General features: G+C 46.5%; 1 protein-coding gene across 1 annotated transcript; it reads left to right on the forward strand.

Moving 5' to 3' along the window:
- The first annotated feature begins 6,069 nt into the window (after positions 1-6,069).
- On the forward strand, positions 6,070-15,038 carry SF3B6 (splicing factor 3b subunit 6). Its single transcript, XM_065400730.1, has 4 exons — positions 6,070-6,223; positions 8,033-8,151; positions 11,350-11,488; positions 12,126-15,038. The coding sequence occupies exons 1-4, from the start codon at positions 6,194-6,196 to the stop codon at positions 12,213-12,215; spliced, it is 378 nt and encodes a 125-aa protein (XP_065256802.1). The 5' UTR covers positions 6,070-6,193; the 3' UTR covers positions 12,216-15,038.
- The last annotated feature ends 521 nt before the right edge of the window (positions 15,039-15,559 follow it).

Genomic DNA, 15,559 nt, shown 5'->3' on the forward strand with positions numbered 1-15,559 from the left:
CCTCGCGCACCCCCCCAAGGGATTGTCTTGAGCACCCCCTGGGGTGCGCACACCACACTTTGGAGATCACTGTCCTAGGGGAGTAATTTAATGTAGTCTATTCCACTCCTACAGTTCTTTCATTGGGCAAGATTGTCATTGGCCTTTTTCCTTTCTATTTCGCTGCTTGTTGTTTTCCATTCTTTGAAAACAACTGTTCAGCCTAGGGGCTAGTAATTTGTCTGAAACAAATCCCCACATCACTTTAGTATAACTCTGAGGTCCTATTGTAATTATGCAAAGTGTGGGCCATTAATGGTGGTTTAGAATCTTGATGGCTCCCATTAACCAGGACAACTGGTTGTAAATGGTTTATTTACCTGCACACCTTCCTGTCTATGTGTGGGCCAACCCAGGAAGAATTGAGACTAAGGGTCTTACATGATAGTGGAATCCTGCTTAATCCTTGTACTTTTCCATTGATGAAGCAAGGGTGGGGACAAGCACAGACAAAAGATTCCGGCATTTTGCCAAAGCTATAAAAGGGGGTGGAGCAGAACAAAGGGGGCTGCCATTCATGAGAAAACCCCGGCTTACCACCGGAAAGGTCTGCTGGAACTAACAAGGACTGTACCGGGGAAAGGATTGGGCCCAGACAAGGAAGGCGTCTAGTCAAGAGGTCTCAAACTCAAATGACCACGAGGGCCACATGAGGACTAGTACATTGGCCCAAGGGCTGCATTACTGACACCTTCCCCCGACCCCCGCCGCCCTCGGCCCCGCCCCCACTCCACCCCTTCCATGAGGCCCCGCCTCTTCCCACCCCTTCCCTGCCCCCATTCCAACCCCTTCCCCGAAATCTCCACCCCAACTCCGCCCCCTCCCTGCCCACAGGGGGTGCAGGAGGGGTGTGGGGTGTGGCGGGGGCTCAGGGCAGGGAGTTGGGGTGTGGGGTGCAGGAGGGGTGAGGGGTGCGGCAGGGGGTCAGGGTGCAGGGTGCGGCAGGGGTCTCAGGGCAGGGGGTTGGGGTGCAGGAGGGATGCGGGGTGCGGCAGGGGGCTTAGGGCAGGGGGTTGGGCTGCAAGAAGGGTGCGGGGTGCAGCAGGGGGCTCAGGGTACGGGGTCGGGGTGCAGGGTGCAGCAGGGGAATTCGCAGGGGGTGACGGTGTGGGGTGCGGCAGGGGGCTCAGGGCAGGGGGTCGGGGTGCGGGGTGCAGCAGGGGGCTCAGGGTAGGGGGTCGGGGTGCAGGGTGCAGCAGGGGGCTTCGCAGGGGGTGAGGGTGCGGGGTGCAGCAGGGGGCTCAGGGCAGGGGGTCGGAGTGCTGGAGGGGTGCGGCAGGGGGCTCAGGGCAGTGGGTTGGGGTGCAGGAGGGGTGCAGGGTGTGGCAGGGGGTTCAGGGCAGGGGGTCGGGTGCAGGAGGGGTGCGGCAGGGGGCTCAGGGCAGGGGGTCAGGGTGCAGGAGGGGTGCGTGGTACGGCAGGGGGTCAGGGTGCAGGAAGGGTGTGGGGTGCGGCAGGGGGTCGGGGTGCAGGGTGCAGCAGAGGACTCAGGGCAGGGGGTCGGGGTGCAGGAGGGGTGCGGCAGGGGAATCAGGGCAGGGGGTCGGGGTACGGGAGGGGTGCGGGGTGCAGCAGGGGGCTCAGGGCAGGGGGTCAGGGTGCAGGAGGGGTGCGGGGTACGGCAGGGGGCTCAGGGCAGGGGGGCAGGGTGCAGGAGGGGTGCAGGATGAGGCAGGGGGCTCAGGGCAGGGGGTTGGGGTGCAGGAGGGGTGTGGGGTGCAGCAGGGAGCTCAGGGCAGGGGGTCAGGGTGCAGGAGGGGTGCGGGGTGCGGCGGGGGCTCAGGGCAGGGAGTCGGGGTGCAAGAGAGGTGTGGAGTGCAGCAGGAGGCTCAGGGCAGGGGGTCGGGGTGCAGGAGGTATGGCAGGGGGTCGGGTTGCAGGACGGGTGTGGGGTACAGCAGGGGGCTCAGGGCAGGGGGTTCGGCTGCAGGAGGGGCTCAGGGGGCGGGCTCTGGCCCAGCGCGCACCGGGGGAAGGGCAGGCTCCCTGCCTGCCCTGCCCTGCCCCTGCGCCGCTCCGGGAAGTGGCCGGAGCCTTGGGGAGGAGGGGCACAGGGGTCTGTGTGTTGCTGTTGCTTCAGGTACTGCCCCCAGCAGCTCCCATTGGCTGGTGCGTGTCGGGCCGGAGCCGCTCTAGGTAAACGCTGGGGGAGGGCAGGGGGGCCGCGAGGAGCTCGCGGGCCGCAGAAAACAGCCCCACGGGCCGCGTGTTTGAGACCCCTGGTCTAGTCTGTGAAAGAAGCTTATTGGAACATCTCTGAGGATGAGATATTACCTGTGATCTGTTTCTTAATGTATTAGACTTAGACTTGTGTGTTTTTGCTTTATTTTGCGTGGTGACTTACTTTGTTCGGTTTGTTATTATTTGAAACCACTTAAATCCTACTTTTTATACTTAATAAAATCACTTTTGATTGTTAATAAACCCAGAGTGATTAATACCTGGGGGAGCAAACAGCTGTGCATCTCTCTCTATCAGAGTTATATAAGGCGGACAATTTATGAATTTACCCTGTATAAGCTTTATACAGAGTAAAACGGATTTATTTGGGGTTTGGATCCCATTGGGAACTGGGTGTCTGGGTGCTGGAAACAGGTTACCTAAGCTGTTTTCAGTTAAGTCTGCAGCTTTGGGGGCATGGACTGGTCCCTGGGTCTGTGTTGCAGCAGGCTAGCATGTCTGGCTCAACAAGACAGGGTTCTGGAAGTCCCAAGCTGACAGGGAAAATGGGCTTAGAGGTAATTTCAGCACATCAGGTGACAGTCCCAAGGGGATCTCTGGGACCGAACCCATCACAATCCCCTTTAAAAGAAGGGGGGAAACTAAGAGAAAATAGGTGATTTGCTCAAGGACAGACAGTGAGACAGTGCAGAGATGGATTTGGAATTTAGGAGTTCTTGCTCAGCCTAATAAATCTGGGTGGCCTCCCCTGCTTCGACACAGCTCTTTTGGGCAGATAAATAGCTTCCTCAGCAGAAGTCACTCAGTGATGGTTACCAGTGGGAAGTACTTTAAGAACAAAAAATAACCTCTTGTCTACAAACACTAAAGTTCACTAAGCCTCAGAAAAAATTTGATATGAAACAGCAAATCTTCAACATTATGCAACAATATTTACAGCTTGACATTAATATTAGAGAGATGAAAGGGTGGAGAAAGAAACCCTTCCCTTTGATATATGTCGAGTCTCCCTTTGTGAGTGTGGAAATGGTCATACAGTAACTCCTCACTTAAAGTCGTCCCGGTTAACGTTGTTTCATTGTTACGTTGTTGATCAATTAGAGAACATGCTCATTTAAAGTTGTGCAATGCTCCCTTATAATGTCGTTTGTCAGCTGCCTGCTTTGTCCACTGCTTGCAGGAAGAGCAGCCCAGTGGAGCTGGTGGGGGCTTGGTGAAAAACATTTCCCTGGAACCTAAGCCCCTCATTTACATTAATTCTTATGGGGAAATTGGATTCGCTTAACATCGTTTTGCTTAAAGTCAAAAATAACAGGAGTACTTGTGGCACCTTAGAGACTAACAAATTTATTAGAGCATAAGCTTTCGTGGGCTACAACCCACTTCTTCGGATGCATAAAGAGTGAACCATATATTGAGGAGATATATATACACACACATACAGAGAGCATGAACAGGTGGGAGTTGTCTTACCAACTCTGAGAGGCCAATTAAGTAAGAGAAAAAAAACTTTTGAAGTGATAATCAAGATGGTTCAGTACAGACAGTTTGATAAGAAGCAAGTGTGAAAATACTTACAAGGGGAGATAGATTCAATGTTTGTAATGGCTCAGCCATTCCCAATCCCTATTTAGCCCTGAGCTGATTGTGTCTAGTTTGCATATCAATTCCAGCTCAGCAGTCTCTCGTTGGAGTCTGTTTTTGAAGTTTTTCTGTTTTAAGATAGCCACCCGCAGGTCTGTCAAAGAATGGCCAGACAGGTTAAAGTGTTCTCCCACTGGTTTTTGAGTATTATGATTCCTGATGTCAGATTTGTGTCCATTAATTCTTTTGCGTAGAGACTGTCCGGTTTGGCCAATGTACATGGCAGAGGGGCATTGCTGGCACATGATGGCATATATCACATTGGTAGATGTGCAGGTGAACGAGCCACTGATGGTATAGCTGATGTGATTAGGCCCTATGATGGTGTCACTTGAATAGATATGTGGACAGAGTTGGCATCGGGCTTTGTTACAAGGATAGGTTCCTGGGTCAGTGTTTTTGTTCAGTGATCGCATTTCTTAGGAAAATAACTACAACGTTAAGCAAGGAGTTACTGTACCAAGTTATGAAGTGTAGCAGGTTATACTCCCACCGCTAGAAATATAAGAGGCAGCTCTGATATACTGTAGCCAGACTACATACTTTGTGAAGATCTAGCTGAAAAATGGAGGGGGGTTGTTTAAGACCATGGTAGAAAATGTGTAGGGGAAGGTTGTTTTTCTTTCATTGCGGGGAAAAAGCAATTGGGAATATTTTGCCCAGTTCTAAAGTTGTGGGGAGTAATGGCAGCAGCAGCACCAAGGAGAGGAAATCCCTTGAAGGGAGGGAAGTGCTGTACAAAACAAGAACTTGACATCCCTGATGTCAACACCAGCAGCTAGGACAAAGCTTCTAACCCGGTGCAGAAAGGAGTGAATTTGGGGAAGTTAGCTAGAAGTGAACTGAAGTAAGCTGCTGCCCCACTTCTCCAGCCTCAAACTGGTCTGCACGCTGCCTTGCGCTGTTCTGCACAGTGCTGTGGTCAGAACTGATGGATTGTCCGACTGACATAAAGCTTCAGCTGGGTTATTTACATTGTGTCTTAGGTCTTGGCTACACTCGCGGATTCACAGCGCTGCCGCGGCAGCGCTGTGAAGCACGAGTGTAGTCGCGCCGCCAGCACTGCGAGAGCTTTCTCGCAACGCTGCAAGTACTCCACCTCTCCGAGGGGAATAGCTTGCAGCACTGCGAGCGAGCGTGCAGCGCTGCAGACGCTGATTACACTGGCGCTTTACAGCGCTGCACTCGCTGCGCTCAGGGGGGGTGTTTTTTCACACCCCTGAGCGCAGCAAGTGCAGCGCTGTGAATTGCCAGTGTAGCCAAGGCCTTAGTAAATTCAAACACAAGAGGCAGGAGCAGAGGGGAAGGGAGGAGGGAGGCGGGTGAGCTGGTGTGACTGGGGGGGGGACTAGGACCAGTAGTGGGTGGGGGAGAGAGGGGAGGGGCACTAGTGGGGCAGGTATTGTGGGGAGAGGAGCAGGGCAGGAGGGGGGAAAGGGTGAGGGAGGGGCCATGGGGGGTGAGGGGAGCGGGTAGAGGCCCGGGGAGGTGGAGTGGGGAGGGGCAGGTGGGGGAGGGGTACTAGTGGGGCAGGTGTTGTGGGGGGAGGAGCAGAAGTGGGGGCTGGAGGGGGGAAAGGGTGAGGGAGGGCCATGGGGGGTGAGGGGAGCGGGTAGAGGCCGGGGGAAGTGGAGTGGGGAGGGGCACTAGTGGGGCAGGTGTTGTGGGGGGAGGAGCAGAAGTGGGGGCTGGAGGGGGGGAAAGGGTGAGGCAGGGGCTATAGGGGGTGAGGGGAGCAGGTAGAGGCCGGGGGAGGGGAGGGGCACTAGTGGGGCAGGTGTTGTGGGGGGAGGTGCAGAAGTGGGGGCAGGAGGGGGGGAAAGGGTGAGGGAGGGGCTATAGGGGGTGAGGGGAGCAGGTAGAGGCCGGGGGAAGTGGAGTGGGGAGGGGCACTAGTGGGGCAGGTGTTGTGGGGGGAGGAGCAGAAGTGGGGGCTGGAGGGAGGAAAGGGTGAGGGAGGGGCCATGGGGGGTGAGGGGAGCGGGTAGAGGGCGGGGGAGGGGCAAGAGTGGGGGATAGAGGAGTGAGGGAGGGGCCAGAGGCGCTAACGGTATCCCCAGCAGGAGGGGACTGCGGGGAGGCAAATTAATGACCGCGCCCGGCACGCTGGAGGCCAAAGTCACATGACCCTCGCCGTCATTTCCTCAAGCCCCGCCCCTAAACTGACCGGCTTCTTTCATCCCCATCCGGTTGTCATGCGTCACTTCCTGCGCGCCCGCAGTGCAGGCTGGGATAGCGTCCGGGCCTGCCTGTCGGGGTGAGCAGGCGCGAGTCGGAGGCGCTCCCGTTGTTTCCCCGCTAGGAGAAGGCCCCCACCCCGCACGGCAACATGGCGATGCAAGCGGCCAAGCGAGCCAACGTGAGTAGTGCCGCCGCCGCCGCCGCCGGGGGGGAAACGCGGCTCCCCCGCCCCGGGCTGTTCCGGCCGCGCCCGCCTGCCCCTCCATCCCCGCGCCCTGCCTGAGGCTCCCGCCGCGGCGCCCAAACCGTCTCCCACCGCAGGGCGGCCCCGGGCAGGAGATGGGGCCGCTGACAGGGGCCTGCGGCCGCCCCAGCCCCGGGGGTGACGGGCTCACGCGGCGGTGGGGGGCGGGTTCGGGGCGCCTCGGCTGAGCCGGTCTGGGGGCCGGCTTGTTCCGCGCTCCGAGCAGCCCCGAGGGTCAGGCCCCGGCCCCGGCCCCGGAGGCGCGTGGTGGTGCATGAGACTGCACCAGGTCTGTGGCTTCCCGTGTAACGCTTCGCACCGTATAACCCAGCGCCGCCAAAGCTCTTCACACCCGTGTCCTGGGGCTTGGGGGCAGAGGGGACCGTTAGCTGATGTAGTCCAACCTCCTTGTCACAGACTGTAGTATCATCCAGTTACCCCTGTATTGTGTCATGTGACACGCCACTGAGAGAGCCAAATAATTACCTAGCTGAGAGGTATTATTGCTCTGATACGTCCGCAGAGACTTTAAATGACTCATCAAAAGTCCCACGGCAGATGGTCAAGACTGGAAATATTTTTACGTTCGAGAAGATCAACGCAAATGATTAAAGGGTTGAAAAATATTCTGTATAGTGATCAACTCAAGGAGCACAATCTATTAAGCATAACGAAGACAAGGTTAAGGGGTGGCTTGAGCCACCGAGTGCCAGCACCCATAAGGAGAACAAATATTTGATAATAGGCTCTTCAGTGTAACAAGCAAAGGGAAATCAACTTTCCAACCATTGGTTCTTAAGCTAGCCAAATTCAGGGCTGGTCTACATTAGAAGTGATACATTGGCACAGCTGCACCGATGCAGCGCAGGAGAGAGCTCTTCCATCCGCATAATTACTCCACCTCTGCAAGAGCCAGTAGCTATGTCGGCAGGAGAGTGTTTCCCGCCGACATAGTGCTGTCCACACTGGCGTTTAGGTCGGTGTACCTTGCGTCACTTGGGGGTGGTGGGGGTGGATTTTTCACACCCCTAAGCAACATCAATTATATAAACATAAGCGGTAGTGTAGACCTGCCCTCAGACTTGAAAAAAGGCGTACATTTTTAACAGAGAGGGTTCCAACGCTGGAACAGTTTACCAGAGATTGTGGTGGCTTCTCCATCACTAGCAATTTTCAAATCAAGACTGGATGTTTTCCTAAAAGAGATGCTGTAGTTCAAACAGGAATTACTTGGGGAAGTTCTATGACCTGTGTTTTGCGGGAGATCAGACTAGATGTTCCTGGTGGTCCCTTCCGAACTTAGACTCTGTTCATCTACTTATACGTATAGACCATAGAGCTACAGATACCTCAAATTCTTTCCTAATGTTTTTCCATGCCAGCAAGTGCTGTTGTTATAATAAATAATAAATAATAATTAATGGAGATATCCCATCTCCTAGAACTGGAAGGGACCTTGAAAGGTCATCGAGTCCAGCCCCCTGCCTTCACTAGCAGGACCAAGTACTGATTTTGCCCCAGATCCCCAAGTGGCCCCCTCAAGGATTGAACTCACAACCCTGGGTTTAGTAGGCCAATGCTCAAACCACTGAGCTATCCCTCCCCCCCATGTTGTGTATGGATGTTGTGTGATCACAAAAGGGTCTGTGAGACAGAAGGTGTATGGTAACTGGGAGATATTTACATTTGATGCGTTAGTTTTGGAAGTGAGCATTCTAAATGTAACTGTGGTCTCTATTATAGATTCGGCTGCCTCCTGAAGTCAATCGGATTTTATATATCAGAAACTTACCATACAAAATCACAGCTGAGGAAATGTATGATATTTTTGGAAAATATGGACCTATTCGGCAAATCAGAGTGTAAGTCTTTTGATTACAAAAATGTAGCAGTAAGTATTGGGTACAATTGTTGGAAGTGTTCCAAAGATCCATCAGTGTGAGCAGCAGCAGCACATTGTTTTCTGCAGAAATATGATGCCAAACTCCTCTGTTTTGATTTTAGTTGTAAGCATACTAGATCCTCTTTAAAGTACATTCATAGCAGATAAAAGTTGACAGGTTGGGGAAAATGATATGGGATTGTGCAATGGGAGGTAAATAAACCATATGACTCTATTTCTCCTCCTAGACAAACCAGCAGTCTAGTGAAGAACTCATTCATAGTGCATTTCATTTTTGTTAGTATTCAGTAAAAACATTCACTGAATATGATCTGCTATTTTTCCTAGTGGCTTTTGAACAAATTTGGTTCACAGTTTAAGTGCATCAAAGAGGTCAATGTGAACAAAGTTCATGGCTAGTTTTTACTTTAAATATTTTAAAGAGTTATTTTGGAGAAAACAGACCCTTCTACCTAATGGGAATTTACAATATTACAGTAAATGCTGTTGATCTAACAGTCTTGGCTTTTAAGGTTCTCCTTCAAAGGCAGCTCTGTGAGTCACTTAAGTCAAACGGGGCGAGCTATAAATATTGTAGTCTGTTTTCTCCATAAGATAGCAGTCTAATCACTTAAACTAAGAAGAGAATAGATTTGAAATACATCAGTGCAGTGTAAACTGTACTGAATTGGGAATGATAATTCCAGTGGAGACTAAATAATATAAACTGACTGCAAAGAGTTACAAAGGGATCTCATAAAACTGAGTGACCCGGCAACAAAATGGAAGATGAAATTCAGTGTTGATAAATGCAAAGTAATTTATATTGGAAAACAATACCAACTGTACGTACAAAATGATGGGGTCTAAATTAGCAGTTACCACTTAAGAAAGAGATCTTGGAGTCATCGTGGATAGTTCTCTGAAAACATCCGCTCAATGTTCAGCAGCAGTCAAAAAAGCTTACAATGTTAAGAACCATTAGGAATAGGATAGATAGTAAGACAGTAAATATCATAATGCCACTATATAAATCCATTGTACACCTACACCTTGAATACTGCATGCAGTTCTGGTTGCCCCATCTCAAAAAAAGATATTAGAATTGGAAAAGGTGCAGAGAACACCAACCATAATAATTAGGGGTATGGAACAGCTTCTATGTGAGGGGAGATTAAAAAGATTGGGAATGTTCAGGTTAGAAAAGAAATGACTACGAAAGAAATGATAGTGGTCCATAAAATCATGAATTGTGTGGAGAAAGTGAATAAGGAAGTGTTATTTACGCATTCACATAACACATGAATCAGGGGCCACCCAATGAAATTAATAGGCAGCAAGTTTAAAACAAATATAAGGAAGTACTTCTTCACACAACACACAGTCAACCTGTGGAACTCGTTGCCATGGGATGCTATGAAGGCCAAAATATAAGTGGGTGCAAAAAAGAATGAGAGAAGTTCATGGAGGATAGGTCCATCAATGGCTATTAGCCAAGGTGGTCAGGCACACCCAGGCATACTCTGGGTGTGCCTAAATCTCTGACTGTTAGAATCTGGGACTGGATGACAAGGGATGGGTGACTTAATACATTGTCCTGTTCTGTTCTCTCCCTCTGAAGCATCTGGCACAGTATTGGAAGACAGGATACTGGGATAGATGGATGATTGGTCTGACCCAGAATGGCCGTTCTTATGTTAACAGGACTTAGACCGATACATTGGATACTGGACAGCAAATTAGCGAGGCATAACATTCTCAACAGTTATACTGCATAAATGGCAGGCCGCCTACTACACGCTGAAAATAGAGTTTATATACCTAGACAACAGCATACAGTTCTAGCTATCTCAATATCAGAAAACTGTTGACATATTAAAAGAAGTTCAGAAAAGATTAACAAAAATGATTAGGGCAGCACTGTATGGACTGAGCTGAGGAAGGTGTAAAAGAATTAAATGAGTAGCATGGCTAAACCAAGTAAAATTTCCTATCCTTCTAACACTTGTGTAGACAAAGAAGGAGAATTATTATTTAGGATGACCCAAAAGGATATAAGTAGGAACAGTGAGATTGCATCGAACAAAGGAAAGCTAGAGTGAATATAGTTACAAGTAAACTTCATTATCATTCAGTCAGGGAAGTGTATCATCTATCTGGTCACCAGCATAATTCCTGTGCTGATGGATGGAAGATCTCCAATGAACACTTAAATACTAAGTGACCCAGACCTTGCTTAATTTATCAGGTCCAACACATCACAGCATAAACTGGTCTAGCTGCTAGTTATTAGGATACTGAATAAACATGAAGGTTTTTCCTTTATGCTTGGTTTTAAGTGAAGGATTTCATCTTGGAAGAAATGTCTACAAAGCACTAATTGATTCATTGTTTGTGTACTGAGACCTGGTTTTGTTTAAATTCAATACAAATAAGATAACAGAAAGGGAACATTAAGCTCTGTTATCTACTGCCAGCACAGTTTTTGAAGTTGAGGCACTATTGTTCCAATGTAGCTTTCTTTGGGTATGTTTATGCTGCAATTAAAAACCAAGGGCTGCAGGTGAGATAATTCAGGCACAGGGTAAGGGGCTGTTTAATTGTGGTGTAGACGTTGGGGATCGGGCTAGAACGTCTACACCACAATTAAACACGGAGTCAGCTAACACGGGCCAGCTGTGGGTTTTTAATTGCAGTGTAGACATACTCTGTCTATGTGTGTGATATGCTGAAATAGCAATCCATCTAGGTTCCTGGTATCTTGGAGTGGTATCACGCACAATACTTCAGCTTTAAAGATTTTATTTGACAATACAAGATTGAGCTCTTAAGCAATTTACTGATGTAACAGTTTTCAGGCTTTCCAAGAATGAAACCGCCATAATGCATAGTAAAGGCTTTCATAATCATTCTTAGAGAGGAGATGAATTGAACTTGGAATATACTATGCATATAGTTGCTGCTGTCACTCTTTACAAAATTAGAGCCAGAAATAATAATAAACGAAGATTGGTATGGAAAGCAAGGATGTATCTCAAAGTCTAGAAAACGTCATTAGAAATCTTGGTTTTTATTAAAGTCGTATTAGTTAACATAATCTGTGCTGTCACTGCTAATTGTTATTGGAATTATTTTATATTCATATTGTTTTAATATTAAAACTGATCTTACGTTGCAGTGGAAACACTCCAGAGACTAGAGGAACAGCATATGTAGTTTATGAAGACATCTTTGATGCCAAGAATGCTTGTGATCATCTGTCGGGATTCAATGTGTGCAACAGATACCTTGTTGTCTTGTACTACAATGCAAACAGGGTAAGTACACTTGTTTTTCTAAACTAACTATTAAATATGTGGTATGCTATCAATTTTCCATTCTAGTCTAAAATGAAAATTATTTGGATTTATTGCAGCTATTGATTTAAATATTCTAGAGAACAATGCTGAACTTGGAGTGGGATGGTCTATATGAGCTAACAGGGTTTCATTTTAGCTTTGATTCTTTTTTGTGCAAAGAACATGCTTATTGGACTGGACTGGGGGAAGCAAGGTGGGCTGTAAAGAGCAGATTGCAGCATTGCTTCCCACAGGCTTAGTTTTAGGGTCCCTGCCAAAGGAGACAAGATCTTGGTTAGAAGAAATGATCTCTGAGCTCTTGACATTGTTTCTCTGCACAATGACAAGCATATAGATTTCTAGGCCACATTTCCTTGGGACACTGTCCAGTATTGAAGAATTATGCTGTGTAGTGACGAGAATTACTTTCACTTACCCTAAAATCATGATATTTTTCCGTATCTTAATTGAAGACTATGGTAATTACATGGTAACTTGTGTTAACTGTAGTATTGTCTCCTAAGAAGTGTAACTAATATGCCTTATTAAAAACTCAGTAAGAGATAAATTGTAAAGAATATTCTTCTCTAATGTAGTTTTGTTGATTTTATTACAGGCATTCCAAAAAATGGACACAAAGAAGAAAGAAGAGCAGCTGAAACTTCTCAAGGAGAAATATGGAATAAACACAGACCCACCAAAATAAAGATGAGCTCTTTTGGAAAGATTTTAACTCTTGCCACAGTGTTTTCGGACTGAACCTCATAAGGACCGTTAATCAAGTTTGATTATTTTCATTTGACCCTTTTACTTCTATGCCTCATGCATAGACTATTCATTTTGAAGCTTTGATATTTTAAGTTTGGAATTTACTAAATAAATGTAGTTCACTTTTGGATTTGGTTTAAATTACTTAAATTTTAGTAATTCCATTAAGTGGACACACTTCCTCCTAGATATCAAGGAGACCTAGTCATTGCTGCATAATTGTAGTGTCTGTTTCCAGTAATATTACCAAGTTTTTGATTCAGTCCTGGTGAAATTCCTCACCCTAGATAGCTTGCACTAGACTCTGTGCACCACTTAGCTTCCATCTTTAGGGTAAGTGGTCTTGTGTGGACTCTCTACATAAGAGTGAATTTCATCCCATATATGTATAAAAATCAGGCACCATAAATAGGGGAAAAAACCCACAATTTTTGTATAGAAAAGGGTTTAGTATATTTTGACACCTATCAGATATTTCTGCTATTGTATGTAAGTTACTATTTTTCTCCCTATGGGAATGTTTGAATCAACCTATCCTTTTTGTTATAGGGAACTTGTGTTTGTTATAAGGCTGCTGCTTATATTAAACAAAAATTTCTCTGTCTTGTGTAGCTCTTCCCTTAGACTGGTGGCAGTAAATAGAGGTCTGGATTACAAGTCATAAACATGTATTGCCCTGAAATATATCCAGATGTCTAGTAGATGTTTTTCTAAGAAGTCATCTTGTTGCCAGTGACTGGCTAAAAGGAGGGTGTGGGGTGGAAAGCTGATGTGCTGTATTGAAGCAGGTCGGTGGGGATGGGAGGGAGTGTTAATAAATAACTTGAGACTGTTTTGGCTTATAGATGCTAATACATTTAAAGACCTGTTTTGCCAAATGTAAATGTTAATGTAATATAGACAAAGATCCTTTAGGATGGTGAATCACCATAAATGAGTATTTAAACTTGAAATTTACTAGCCAGTGCTCAAAATTTGCTTACTCTTAGTTTGATGAGGGAATAAAACTAACATTTGTTTATCCAAAAGTTGCTTATGTACAACTTTTGCAAACCTTCCTATATGCCATGTTAATTTACTGATAACATCTTTTCTCTTTAACATGTTGGAGGGATTAAAAGATGAGTATAAACATCATCAAACTAATGATTAAAATTTGGGTAAGATCTTACATAGTGCCCATCATGATAGTATCTGTATGCCTACCTCCCATACTACCATAAATGTTGACATCTGTGTGTAATTGTGTATGTTATGTGTATATACACACACAAAAATACACCTACTTCAGTGCTCGGGTAAGGGGCTAGATTGACAGAATTGGTCTCCAACGTTGACCTGCTGAGTCACATAACAGCCTTCCATAGAGTAGGTTTTTTGCAAGGCCCGTTCAGTCTTTGATGCTTTTGCTTTGATTACCGCAAAGGGTGCCAGTTATGATACTTTGATGTGATCGCCTAACTACCAGATGAATTGTACGTAGACCATTGGAGCAGCGATCAGATAGTCTTTCAACTCTACATTGGTGGCTCAAATTCTGGCAGGGTATGACAGAAAATTACTGTCTCCTATTTCTAATTTCTGACATAGCTCCTCGGCCCTTCCCTCTGGGGCCTCAGACTGGGCATCCTTTGTGGCTCTGTCTCTAGCTAGAGCAGGGTGAGGAACGTGTTAAGTAGATGTGTTGGCAGAAAGATCTCTCTTCCTTGTAGTCTGAACCCCCCACCCCACCTATCTGGCCCTCTCCCCATTCAAAATCAGGCCATTTATTTATGACTGTGGTACCTGTAGTCTCCAATAAAGGGTCCCCTGTGCTAGATATGACACAAATTAATTAATGGATGCATTCCCTGCCTCAGATAATTCAGTCTAGGATTATGACTAGATACCCCAGCTGAATAAATAAAAAAGGAAGGATGGCTGGAGACAAAATAAAAGCAAAGATGGGTATGTTTGCATGATCTCAGTTGTCACACTAGTCTCAGGTGGCCATCAGCCTAATCAGCTGTGACAACTTATGCAAATACATTTTTATTGTTGCGTTAGCCAGCTGTTGTTTTGCCCACCCTGTGGCTTCTTGCCTATTCTTCCCCCATCACAGCCATATGAACCAAAGCTGTGCACACTTAATGTGTTCAGCGTTAACTAAATCCTAAATCCACTCAAAGGCCAGCAGTCTTCACCAAGCCCAACGGATTAAAATAAATTGGGTTCTTAGGCCAACTCCTTTTGTGTTTTTTTTTTTTTTTTTTTTTTTGAAGATGTTTCAGGAGTGAGTTCCTCTTCTCCCCCAACCCCAATATGTTGGCTGATTTTTACCTTAAACTTTCCATAGAAATCCTATGCTGTTGCTGGGTGAAATTTCAGATGGAGTAATTTAGGGTGAAATTGGGTTGATAGTAGAGCCAAATTTATCACCTTTAGCTATCCTTGAGCTTCGAGAAAATTGCACAATGAGACCCTAGACAAGGTGCCGAGTGTCCCCAGCCCTTTTGGCTGTAAGGTGCTGAAGGAACGCAGCACCGTGCTGGCTTGTGCCCTTACTAATTTAGTGAAGTATTGGCATTTGGATCCACTTCATCTTTCAGTTTTGCTTATTTTGAATAGTATGCAAATATCACATTTCCTCTGTCAATAAGAATTCTTTTGCTTGTATTGCAGAGTCTGATTTTGATGAAAGCTTGGTGGTGTTTAAGAAAATTTTTTAAAGCAATTCTGTAGGGTAATAAGATTAATAAAAATTCTTTCAGTGAACTCTTAAGACCAGCATCTTTTTGATTTGTATGAAAGCTTTGCTGCTTCCTTTCATTAAATATTCCATTTCATATGACTTTTTCTTCTAGTGCCTGTTCAGGGTTTTCAGTGTCCCTGTACATGTAAAAATGAAATCATTTGTACCTGCAAGACAGAGGGAATGGAAATCAGATGCCCAGAGGATTATTTTGATGAGGTCTGCTCAAGATTTTGTTTGAAATGTAATATCAAAGGACAGGGAAATGAGTTCAGTTATAGGAATAGCAGAGGGGGTAATTCATAAGGCAGATGTTACCAGCCTTGCAGTCTAAAGTTGTGTTATCTGTGCATTTCCTTTCTGCTTAATATTCAGGAAGTAGGACATGAAATTATGCCTGCAAGGTTGTTTTTCCATCTATAAAGTGGTTAGAAATAAGTAATATAAGAGCATATCTGATTACACAGGCAACTGGGGTATGTCTTTCCAATCCATTATATAGTAGTAGTAATTATGTGCTGTGTTGATAAATGACACAATTAAATAAATTA

The sequence above is a fragment of the Emys orbicularis genome, chromosome 3 (genome assembly GCF_028017835.1).
Source record: "Emys orbicularis isolate rEmyOrb1 chromosome 3, rEmyOrb1.hap1, whole genome shotgun sequence".
Taxonomy (NCBI): domain Eukaryota; kingdom Metazoa; phylum Chordata; order Testudines; family Emydidae; genus Emys; species Emys orbicularis.